At 33.1% G+C, this 13,071-nt stretch overlaps 2 protein-coding genes across 6 annotated transcripts in view; one reads left to right on the forward strand and one right to left on the reverse strand.

Moving 5' to 3' along the window:
• Window positions 1-2,789: 2,789 nt before the first annotated feature.
• Window positions 2,790-13,071, reverse strand: part of LOC105213620 (zinc finger protein 395) — a 268,922-nt gene continuing 258,640 nt past the window's right edge. For both annotated transcript variants that reach the window (XM_011186577.3, XM_011186576.3), the window contains 3 exons: window positions 12,664-12,761; window positions 6,805-7,014; window positions 2,790-6,548 (listed from right to left, as the gene is read on the reverse strand). In XM_011186577.3, the coding sequence (XP_011184879.2) occupies window positions 5,618-6,548; window positions 6,805-7,014; window positions 12,664-12,761 (1,239 nt within the window). In that variant the 3' untranslated portion in view covers window positions 2,790-5,617. The remainder of the gene's footprint in view (window positions 6,549-6,804; window positions 7,015-12,663; window positions 12,762-13,071) is intronic.
• On the forward strand, window positions 7,262-11,085 carry Art4_1 (histone-arginine methyltransferase CARMER). Of its 4 annotated transcripts, none has more exons than XM_011186575.3 (7): window positions 7,262-7,620; window positions 7,667-8,260; window positions 8,323-8,454; window positions 8,520-8,722; window positions 8,785-9,343; window positions 9,418-9,831; window positions 9,900-11,085. In XM_011186575.3, exons 2-7 carry the CDS (start codon window positions 7,951-7,953, stop codon window positions 9,986-9,988), a joined length of 1,707 nt encoding a protein of 568 aa, XP_011184877.1. In that variant the 5' UTR covers window positions 7,262-7,620; window positions 7,667-7,950; the 3' UTR covers window positions 9,989-11,085. The 4 variants fall into 4 exon arrangements, with proteins under 4 accessions (XP_011184877.1, XP_011184875.1, XP_011184873.1 ...); XM_011186573.3 differs by having other exon boundaries at window positions 7,680-8,260; XM_011186571.3 differs by having other exon boundaries at window positions 7,691-8,260.

The following is a 13,071-nucleotide window of genomic DNA, read 5'->3' on the forward strand; positions in this document are numbered from 1 at the left end:
AATGAGTTGTTCGGTTCAGTTGGGATGTTTACATTAATTACGGTAAAAAATTTCGATTTGTCAATTCAAAATTTAAAAAAGCGATTTCTTACATAATTTATTATTCAACACAAAGTATTTGTAATTTACTTCTTGAATTGTTGTTTTTGTTTTGTTTAGTTTTATAATTTAATAAATCAGTCATTTAATTTTCCTTTCGAAATGGGTACATCATCAGTACATACTATAAAAAGTGAATAATATTAGTTCTAGGGTTGATTTTATGTCATATACGTGTACGTATTGATCGATGTAATCGATTGATGGCGCCCGAGTAGCGGTCTTAAGGTGTGATTGTTCAGTTTTTAGTTGCCGATTAGTAGTCTACATATATTGCTTTAGTATAAATATATTTTTTCTTTTATTTTAAGAATGTATGTATATAATCTGTGGTAACGACGTGTGTTTAAATAAAAAGTAATCATGAAAGTAAACTGAAATTGAAAGTGAACACTTTTCCCGTCAAAATTCTTTGAGAACTTGGTTACTAAAATTGTATGAGAATTGTCAAAAGTTATGCTATAATATGCTGAATCATATTTTTATTCGATGTCGTAACTGAGACTTTCGAAAAATAGTAACCGAAAAACTGAAAAAGGTCTGAGAAGCTTTAGTAACACTCTTAGAAAAAGAAGAAATGATGAAGCCAATATCAAAGTTATTTGACTAATGTTTGGCAAAATATTTAGTTGTTTATTTATTACTGTTTTAATAGAAATTACGGAAAACAGTCCATAGCGGACGACAATAAATTGTTGTCTTTCAAGCCAACTGTAAAAATATTTACATAAATTAAATTTATTTCTATTTAAGAAAAATAATTAAGATATTTGGCATTGCATTTATACATTTTGAAACGAATAAATTAGAAAAATATAAAAATTTCGTCTAGTGTTCACTTGGAAAACGAATATTTTTAAAAGTGAGCTTATGAAATTATCTACAAGTGCGCATGTGTATTATGTATAATGTTGATGGTTCGTATGGTGCTTGTGAAACAAATTTATTTATTTATTTACCCTAATCCAACGATCACATGTCAAGGTGTGGGTACTATGTAAACGAGCAATAAATAACGCCTAGTTTAGAAGCGAATGTAGTTTAGAAAACGCGTTAATGTTTGGCAGTGTTTAAGTGTTCATTTATGCTTTGATCACGTTTTTCAAATTATTTGGTTGTTTTTTTTCTCAAGTTCGTAAATAATTTCGATTTCGCCGATTCGTAAATTGAAATTACAAAGTTTTTAAGTATGGAAATTCATATACGAGTATGCGATTATTTACCGCTAAATATAAACGTACTTAACTGGCGCATATTTATGTATTCGAATTCAATGGGTGCAGTACTTACGTATTTTACGTGTATACTTAAGTAAATACTAGTTTGGTTCCTAAATTATATTGTGAGTCTTTCGCAGATCGTAATCGAGCGTAAATTTAAAAACTCAAATTAACAACTCTCTCGCGGGTTTGGTGTAAGTTTAATTTTTCATTTTATTATCATTACTTAGCAATTGTTAATTTTACGTGCACGCATTTACATGTAACATATATGTATGTATAAGTATGTATGTTTACAAGTCGAAATGATGAATGTGAGTTATGCATAATATTAATTGGTGTTGTGTTGGTTTCGCAACATTTAAGTGGTTTTCACGAAGCTTGTAACTGATATGATTTTTTTTTATAATTTAAATTACTAAAATATTTCTAAAAATTCATTAACAAAAGTGGACTTATTCAAAAATATGGTGTCGTTTTTTGACATTTAACAAAAAATTGTAATTTGAATTGGCAGCACTATTTTTATGCACTTTTCCATTCGATAGTTGCATACTTTTAGGCGAGTCCATGTTGTACCCTCAGAGAACATATAATTTATATTATATTTTTAATTAATATTTTACATTCTCTGGTACCACATATGGTCACATACCCATATTAACAAAAAATGTATGTATGCATGTGCTTATGCGAGTCCTTGCAAATACAGCGGAATATCATTTGTACTCGACATTTTATTTTTATACTAAAGTGAACCATTGAAAGGTGCTTGTTAGCACTTTTGAATGTCTCCCCAACTTAAATTACCTTGTCGAAGTTAAAAATCTTTTCACAAACACCTCAAATATGACAGATAATTTCGATTTTTGAAATACCCCAAATCCATTTAGAAGCTACTTGCTAACTGTCTGCAGTGAATTAATAATCCAAATAATAAACAATGAAATTGTAGTGCTTAAAGAAAAATAAAAAAAACAGTTGTAAAATAATAGAAACAAAGTTTAGTTTTTGGGCTTTTATCTTTAATTATAAATAACAATTGTTTATTAAAGTTTAAAATGTATGTTTTGTATTTATAGTTTCAATAAACTTTATGTATGTATGCATGTACCAATGTACATATAAAGGGGAAGTTGGGCGTGATTTTATGCAAGTGAGTGAGTGGCTTACACTTCTCTATTTTTTATTTCTTTTTCTCCACAAATTTACTTTCATAATTCAACTTGTTCTTGGTTTTTATCGGTTTTTGTGTTGGTGTTTTTGTTGTTGTTGTTGTTGGTAAATGTATTTTGTTTATTCATAACTTCTTATGCTAATACATACTAGTTCAGCGAAACTTTGTAAAAATATCACTTAAAAATTAGATTTTCTTGTAATTGCCAAAAAATAATTAAATCATTAATATATAGAAATGTGTACAAGTGTATGAAAGTCATTGTTTAGCAGGGGAAGATGTGAAAGTAGATAAATTAAGTTATAGCACAACGTTGACACGCATTTGCCCGTGTACATACACACGTTTACAAAAGTGCTAACGAAAATTATCATTTTAGAATGTGAAAATATATTTATCATGATGAATACATGTACGTACTTAGTTTTAATGCGTCTCTTATACAATATAGTTTGATAACAAAAAATATTAGTTTATCTAATGAAAACAAAATTTATGTATATACAATGGCCACTACCACGAATTTCGTTGACATACGAAGGTAAGCTTGGTGTATTTTCTAAAATAAGATCATTGCAAATCACATATGCAAAAGAGAAAATATGCATTCGTATACTTCAATTAAAAGAATATTCTTAAAATCCGAAATTTAAAAATAAATTTAAAGAGTTTTGTGGAGAAATTACACACACATACATATGTATGCATAGGTGCAATTTGAAATGAGTGAGTCTTTAGCTCATTACAAACGCTAGTGACAATTCTACACCAGTAAAGTATTCTTAGAATCATTGTCGTTATTTTAAATTGTGTGTAATTTAGTCGTCAATGAAATTCATAATAGTAGTTTTATACAGAGCTACTTTCTAATCATGTACATAAATTTAGGTACAAAAATATTCATAATTTTTAAATTTATCCAATGAACGAAATGTGTATATTTCAAATAAAATATATAATAATTATAATTTTCTTTAAATTTAGATCTATCGATTACATTAATTTGAACACTTCTTTTTAATTTCAATATCTTGCGAGAGTTCTACTTTATCATCAATTTATGTTTGGTTTATTTCTCGAACTGTCTTTTCGTAGAGTTAAAAAATGTTATTCACTTTATTATATATAATAATTTTGAAAAATTATACTGTTTGCCTTCTTTAATTGGATGAAATAAATAGGACTTCGTAATCACAATCTAAACTCTTATACATATGTACCTACATACATATTAACCATAAATGTTATATTTGCAAATAATTATTGTTATACTCCTGCCAAACAAGTTGACACTCATAATGTATGTGTTTAATTTTAGTAACCTGTTAATCGAAAACTTATTGTAAACAAACAATTTAAAGAAAAATGGTTCTGTCGTTTTTCACATGTGTCCATGTTGGGTAATATGTATGTACGATATATTTGGAAACGTTTAACATTTCAAAAAGCATTACATATGTATAATGATTTTATAATTGACCGTGATAAGTGGAAGTTGTGTCAACATGATTTTGAAATTGAAAAGTGAGTTTTTTTAGAGTTTAAGGTAGTAATCGGAGTAAATTAGTTGGGGTACTACTTCATTTTCAAGAGTTTGTGTGTATGCAGGCATACATATTTTATAGCTAACTTAAAGATAAGTTTTGAGTTGGTTGGTTTCGCTTCTGTTTATTTCTTTTGTCTTATTTTAACATTTTGCTATTTAAATGAAGTTAAACATTACCGTTGTTATGATTATGTTTAATGTAATACTTAATTATCTATCTATATACTTATGCAACATACACACATATCGTAGCTGTTTCATTTGTCTATAAACATTGCCTGTATATATATGGTATATATACATGTATATATGTATATAACATAATTAACATATACATATTTTCTTTGTAAATTTAAAAGTAATTACTTTCACATCTATTTAAATTGTTTATTCAACTTTATTGTAACTTTACATATGTACGAGTACGTTGTAGATAATAATTAATTTTCCAACTGTGTATGCATCTACTAGGTCTCCGGTTGATGTGTGGATAATGGTAGAGTCGCGCAAGGTTGAAATTCTTAATACTATATGTACCGTTATATATCTATATATGTATACATATATATGCATGTTTGTTATACCTTGTACTTGTATAAACATACATTCATACATGAATTAAAAGTAAAGAAAAATTTTTCTAATTTTATAAAATTAATTTAAAGTGTAAAATTGCCTTTGAAGGCTGATCAAAATAATCATCAATCAAATAAGTAAAGACAACAAAAATATAAGCAATAACAAAAAAGCAAAAAATATTGTAAGTCATTTCTTAAATACATATTAAAACAAAAAATAATAATAATGTACGATAAAAATTGCAGCAAATGTTAAATAACATAGCCGAAATATTATTTACTGTTATGATTATTACGGCTTTTATAACGTCTTCATACTTGTCTTCGCGGCCAGCCATAGATAATGCTGTCTTGTTGTGGGGCTCAGCCCTAATGTTGCTAACTCTTGTGTGGTGGTGTGTGTGTGGTGTGGCGGTGGTGCTTAAGGAAAGTATTGGGATGGCAGCGACGTTCGCATACAAATGTCGTGTTCAGTATTTGAGGCAGCAGTGGTCAGCAAGTGATTGTTATTAGTGCTGTTGCTGTTATTGGCAGTCGTAACAACTTGTATTTGTTGCTGTTGTTGATGTGCATCAGCGTCCGTGTTTGTACCATAATTATTATGTTTGCTAGTCATCGGCGTATGGTCTATGTTGCTGCCATTGGCAGTGTTTTGGTGGTTATTATTGCTAGCAGTGGTTTTTCTTAAGTTATTTGGTGGCTTAACAATGACGGAGGTAGCCACGGCAGTTGCTGGTGCGGAAGCTGCCAAATATTTATATTTGTTGCTGTTATGGCCAATATTATTGTTATTGTAATTGTTGCTTGTTCGCTTGTACTTCGCATAAGTTGGCGCTACCGTGACTGTATTGCCAGTGTCAATTGTATGCATTGGTGACTTCGATTTCGCTCCTGCTGCCAGTTCTGTCGTTGTGGTCCTCGTCGAAATCATTTTCGCTGTTATTACAGCTGTCGCCGTCGTCGTCGTTTCCGCCGTCGCTGGCGTTTTTATCCTTTTTCAGTCACCGAATCGGGTACATGCTTTCTTCCACCTACATTGAGTGCACCATAGATCACGACGTTCCATACCGTATACTTTGCGACACTTCTTGTTCTCACCTCGTGTGCGTCTATTTGGTGAGTTCGGTGTGTGTTTGGTTGTAGTGGCAACGCCTGTATGTTGTGAATGTTGTTGCTGCTGATGATGAGATGTCTGTTGTTGCTGTTGTGATTGTTGGTGCACTTGTGCCGTGGATATTGTTACAATAGTGCCAGCAGCGCTGGATTGCGTTGATTGTTGGTGACCATGTATTTGTTGTAGTTGTTGTTGCGATTGCTGATTCGTATAATTTGGCGTAATAGTTACAGCTGGTAATTGTTGCTGTGGCTGCGGCTGCGGCTGATTGTGATGAGCACCAGTGTGATGTGCCGTCACCGTAATATTTTGGTGGGACAACTGTTGTAGCATATTATTGGCACCGCTATTATTGGGTGTGATGGAACTGCTTTGGCTGCTGCCTGTATTGCTGTTGACATTACCATGGCTATTACTGCTGATGCAAGTATTCGGACTGCTGCTGTAATTGTGATGGTACGTTGGAGATGGATATGGCGCTGTCGACTGGGACGGACGTGGCGACGATCGAGCGTGTTTGATATTGAATTGAGACTGTTGCTGCGTCTGTTGATTCTGATGAAGTTGCTGACTCGAGTTAGATGTGACCGATGAAATGGCGGTTTGTGCTAATTGTACTACCGGTACTGATGACGATTGCCAGTAGTTGTCATGATTTAGAAGTGAAGTCGATACGCAATTGCTCTGCATTTGCTGACTGGTGTGGCTGTTGTTATTAGCAAGATAAGTGCCACCATGAAATACCGTCTTGCTGTTATTTAAATGTTGACCCTGATTTTGTTGCAACTGCTGTTGTTGGTTGACACGTCCTTGTCTATAATTAGGAAAATAATAAACGTCATTTTTTGTTTGCATTGAACGTGTACTGAAGTTTGGTTATGTCGGATGTTAAATGTATGAGCTACTTGAAAAAAATGCATACTATTCGTTAACTTCTAAAGTAACACAACTTCAAAATAAATTTGTAATTGTAGTATATACATTTCACACCATGCTCATGTTATTATGTGTATATTAAATTATTTCATTGTTATTTGGGTGAATTATATAAAAATATAAAGGAAACTTACTTGAAATTGCCCACAATTTTTCTTTGGTATTCTGGGTCTTCGTGTGGTGGGCGAGCCATATCACGGTGGCTGAGAGTGGGTGGTGATGTAGGGCTCGGTGTTTTGTAGTCATCATCTTCATCTTCGATTTCTGTATAATAGAATTCCTCCTCATGATCATTTTCGCTACATGATTCATCATAATCAACAGAACGGCGTGCTTTTTTGTTACTGTAAAAGTTAAACAGAAAATAACAAATAATATAAATTTATTTTAAAATCTGCTTAGTTTACTTATGAGTACTGTATGAAAACTTTCTTGTATCAGTGTAAAGCAACCCTGAAATCTATTACAAATTTTACCATGCAACTGTGCTCAGCATTACCAATGAAGAACAGAGATAGCAATACGATCCAAAGAAACATTTTCATTGTACAGAGCAGCTAGGCAGGTATATCGAATATACAAACGGTGAGGAATGAAATGACGCGACTGCTGCCTGCTGACATTCGTGTAGTTGATCTGTCGCCTAATAGTGTGTGTTGCTGTTGTCAAATTAAAGCGCTAATTTTTGCAGAATAAACTAAGCAATAACTAAATTCATATTGCAAAAAAAGTATTTAAGCGTAAAACCAATTCTCAAGTTATTTGCGAAAGAAAATATAGTTGTTAATGTAAAATTGTTTGCTTACAATTTTATTAACAAGTCACCCAAAACGTGTTCGCAACAAAGAAACTTTGGAAGAAGAAGCAGATGGAAAAGCATTAATCGACAGACGGTCGTCAAAGCGGTGAAAATAACAGACAAAGTAAATCAATACAACGTTTACGAAAAAGTAAGGCATCGAATACTAGAAATTTGGTTATTAAACAAATAATAAGTAATTTTTAAAAGAAATAATTCAGTTTCCATTTTAAACAAAGACACTGCGCTACTTAGAAGAAAAAGGAAAGGAACCAAGTACGAGTATATGTTGAAGCTTCATTGAGCACACATCTATCTATTATTGCATCTGCAGGATAAGGTTACAGTTAAAAATAATTGAGAAACATATAGAAAAAAACGCTGTAAGCAAAAAGGTCAATTACTATTTATTAAGAAAAGACGGTTTAGATAATTAAAAGGAACACGTAACACGAAATCAATCGGCGTTTATAGACAAAAAATGTCCATCAATATTAATAACATTGTTACTGAACGAGTAGAACGTAATAATTCTTCCTCATCCCTATGTGCATTGAGTAGTAGTGGCCATAGTAAAAATAACAGTGGGGTGTTTACAATTGCAAATAATGGCGGAACAAGCGGAAGTGGCAATGGTGGCCTAAATGCCAGTGGTACCAGCAGTTTCAACGGTGTTGTTATTAGCGAGGTTGCCGACGAAACAAATCTCAAGTTTAGTTGCAAATATAAGACCAGCTGTACTTTGCTATGCATTTACGACCCACAAGGTGTTCTTTTAAAAATCACCCCAGGTAAGCATATTGCATCTAAAACCTTGTCCAATGTTATTGAAATACATGTTTTATGTTTTTAGATAACGACTCTTCGAACGTACTTAAAGAGTACTTGCTTGCATATGATACCGAGTCCTCACAAATAGGACGACAAACGTATGCACTTTCTCTGGATAATGATAATTTGCTTTTACGCTTTTCATCCGCATATGGTAAACAATCTTTTATATGAAATGTAAAAACACAATTTTCACACTTCATCATTTCGGTTTTGTAGAACAGCAACGTTTTCGAAAACTAGTGGATAGTGTAAAACATCTCCGACCAAAATCAGTATTTTCACAACGAACTGAAGAGTCTTCCGCTTCACAGTATTTCCAATTTTATGGATATTTATCGCAGCAACAGAATATGATGCAAGATTATGTTCGCACCAGCACATACCAACGTGCCATCCTTGGCAATTCTATTGATTTTCATGTAAGCTATTCTTATTACATAGTAATACATATATTTAAATAACTATTGATTTAATGTTACAGAACAAGATAGTTTTGGATGTGGGTGCTGGTTCAGGGATTTTATCGTTTTTTGCTGTACAGGCGGGCGCGGCTAAAGTGTATGCCATTGAAGCCTCTAATATGGCACAGTATGCACAGCAATTAGTTGATTCTAATAACGTGCAGGATAAGATATTTGTGATGCCTGGTAAAATAGAAGAAATTGATATACCTGAAATGGTAGACGTAATTATATCAGAACCTATGGGGTACATGCTCTATAATGAGCGAATGCTTGAAACATATTTGCACGCTAGAAAATGGTTGAAACCAAGCGGAAAAATGTTTCCCACACATGGAGATTTGCACATTGCACCATTTTCAGACGAATCGCTCTACTCAGAGCAGTACAATAAAGCAAACTTTTGGTACCAGTCCGCTTTCCATGGTGTCGATTTGACTACACTGCATAAAGAAGGAATGAAGGAGTATTTCCGGCAGCCAATTGTCGATACATTCGACATACGTATTTGTATGGCGAAATCCGTACGACATGTTTGTGATTTCCTTCGGGATAATGAAAACGATTTACATAACATAGGTAAGCTATATTTTTTAACCCTTAAGAAATTTTTTTTTTTTATTATACATTTTTAAAATATTTATTTATTTCAGATATACCTCTCCAGTTTCATATATTACAAACCGGCATATGCCATGGACTCGCTTTTTGGTTTGATGTTGAGTTTTGCGGTTCTAACCAGCAAGTGTGGCTTTCCACATCGCCCACAGCACCATTAACTCATTGGTACCAAGTGCGCTGCCTCTTGCCAATGCCGATATTCATTAAACAAGGACAGATTTTGACTGGTCGCGTACTGCTCGAAGCCAATCGGCGTCAATCGTACGATGTTACGATTGATTTGCATATTGAAGGAACGCTAATATCCTCAAGTAACACACTGGACTTGAAAAATCCTTACTTTAGATACACGGGAGCACCAGTGCAAGCACCGCCTGGCACAAGCACACAGAGCCCCTCTGAACAATACTGGTCGCAACTGGATGCACCGCAGGGAACGCGTAATGGTAAGTGATTTGCCACGCACTTCCGTTGCTCAAAAGTTTTATTGATTTCCATATCAATTCAATTTCAGTAAGTAATTTAGCAAACGGCATAACTGTTAATGGACTTGCGGAAACTTCAATGGACATTTCACATACGCTTATGAATCCTCACAATTAAAACATGCAACATTGCAAAATCGCATAAAACAACGAAAACCTACTCAATACTACAATCGATGCGATGTTGGCAACGTAACCAGCCACAAATAATATTACGTCAAGGTGAAATCGTTTACAACCAATATTTATTTTAATTCTAATTTTTCCCACATATAACGCGCGTTTGGATTCGGTTACACACAAATACAAACAACAAAAAAATTTTAGAATGTAGACGAATATATATATATTTTTAAATAATTGTTATTTTGTGATGTATTTGACAGGATGTTTATGTAAGAAGGGAATTTATTTAAGCTCGAAATGTTTTTTTTTTATTTTTTGTAAATTTGTTCAAACGATTATAAAGAAACATATATATTATACACACACATATATACAAGCAACTCATATACACGTATATTTTAAGTGCAAACTGCTAACAGACGTAAATGAAGTATATACATACGTATGTATGTCTAGTTATAGACAGACATTTTGGAGTGAATGGCAATGTAAGCTAAACTTTAAGGAACAATCATGGCAGACTAACAATATATAGATGTTGTGTTTCTTTAGTAGTAGACATACAGTAAATAAAACGTATTGCATAATAATAAAAAAGATAAATGCGGTAGTTTAAGTGCGACAAACGGTTTAGCGCGTATATATTCTTGTAGCTATGCAATTTGTAAAGTTAAATGTTTCTCCAAATAATAGCTCTAATTGTGGCAAACCTTTGAAAGTTAAATAAAATTTCAAATGAAACATGCGTTGTGAAAATTTGAAAATTAATTTCACTTATCGCTTTAGAGAGCATGTCAAGTCGATCTGCAATGCATGGTTTTGCGTTTTCTATTAGACCTTTATACAAATTATATTTGTTTGCATTTCTACTATCACCAATTGACATGCGTTTATTTTTATATTACGCACAACGCATCGTGCAACTTGTTTAAATGCTTGAATTTTGCGTTAGCCCTAAAAGCAAGCGATTTTCGTGCTAGTTTCTGCATTTATCGGTAAACCTCAATTGGATATTATGCGTACACCCTTTTCATGTAGACGGTAGTACATAGTTCCTAGTTGTAAGCAATGTAAGCATCTACCATATATCTAATGCATATTACTATTAAGGACCCTAGTGCGTTGTTCAACTTTTAGCATTCTATTAAGAGTTAAGCGTCGCAAAAGTTCCACATTGATATTTGATAATTTAGTATGCAATTTATATTTGCAATAAAGCAAAACGGATTTCATATCATTTAAACGAAGTAAAGAATTAGTTAGTTATTTCCGCTTTCACTCCCATTTGCCTTCGATAGGAATTTCTATTTATTTACGCTTTATGATTTTTGCCTTACGTTAGTTTGTGTTCTTTATTTTCTATTTAATTCTAATTAAGCAGATTATTTTATGAAATTCAAAAAACGAAAAAATGTTGAAACGCATGTTTTTTTCATTTTGCTAACTTTTGCATTATACTAAGAATATCGTTTTCAACACTTAGTTAGTTTAATTTGTATGCGAGAACTAAAGTTATATGTATCATTGTATAACCAATTAATATATAAGTTTATTATAAAAGAAGATAATGAAACAAAAGTTCGCTCTGTATTAGTGTGTAGAGTTAAAAAAAAAAAACAAAAATACATATATACAATTACAAACGCGATAAAAAAAAGAACAACTAAAGATGTCTCTTATTTTCGGGGTACTTGTATTTTCGGCAAACATCCCAAAGCGGTAATCCATATAAATTATTTCAGATGGCATTAAAATACCGTGGCGTCTTCCTGAAGCAGTTCAGTGCGGCGGTGCGAAACCTTGGCCTCAAAATGCTGCATTCATATGTCAGTTTGCGAATAACACTTGTCACGAATGCACAGAAATACGAGTGTGTTCGCTGCTCGTTCAACGAACGGGCTAATCGCACTACCATTGGTGCTTTGTGACTTTCAGCTACGACATACGCACACACGCGCGTACTTATGCATTTATTTACATACACACATACATATATGTATGTATATGTATATATGTAGTTAAGTGTAGCTGGCCCAGATTTTTTACGTTAGCGCCAATGCAACTAAAAGCGGAATCGCACGTTAGAGGACTAGCGGTGAGTATTGCTGTGTTGTTGTTATTGCTGGGGCGCCACGGCTGTGGATGTGATTGTGTGATTACGAATTGCAATGGTCGCTTTGGCGCTTTTGCCGCTTTTGCCACTTGTGCCATTTAACTTGCACTTTGCTTGGCTCACTGTGTCAAGGTGACTGTATATGAGCATTCCCTTGATTGAAGTTACCAATGCAACCAACAAAGCAAATTTACAAAAACAAGACAAATACAAATAAATGAAATAGTTCAACAAGAATGAATCTCAAGGTTTTCATACTTAAATCGTGGTTTGCCGCGCTGGTACAAGTGTGTTAATATGTATCGAAAGAATTGTGACAAAAGTTACACTAACAACAAATTGCATTACAAAGAGGTAAGAAATGCTTTTTTTAATAGAAAACTGATTTTAGTTAATATTATTTTTATACTAGCCAGGATTTCAATATCACGTTGGAACAGATGAAATCTCACAGTTAATTATAGAGATTTTTGCCAGTATCAGGTATGTAGTTGCAAAGCAGTGTTTTAAAATGTCCAAAATGTCCTTATAGATACAGTTATAACTTTACTTACCCTAGATGCACATTACGTATGTGTCTCTCTATCTTTTTCGGTGTGTGCTCTATATGTTTGCAGCCCTTCCAGGTACATCTGAATTTGGATTTGTTTGTCTGCAAATAAAGAAAAAATTTCAATTAATCACACAGTTTTTAATTTAAACTTTCATTTATTGAAAGAAGGAAATGTATATTAATTTAAAAGTTGCCTACTTTTAGGCTGCACTGCCTCGTTGACCTATTGTAGTGATCACGCATAATTTTACTTGCGTTCCTTCAAACTTTAACGCTTCAAAACGAAACACATTTACCGTTAACAATTATAACCACTCGATAAGAGCTTTGCGCGCGCAAAGCTGATAATATACAGTTAGTCACACGATAAAGGACAATCAAGGGAAACCTACAACCGGCGACGTGCCGG

The sequence above is a fragment of the Zeugodacus cucurbitae genome, chromosome 2 (assembly GCF_028554725.1).
Source record: "Zeugodacus cucurbitae isolate PBARC_wt_2022May chromosome 2, idZeuCucr1.2, whole genome shotgun sequence".
Lineage (NCBI taxonomy): Eukaryota > Metazoa > Arthropoda > Insecta > Diptera > Tephritidae > Zeugodacus > Zeugodacus cucurbitae.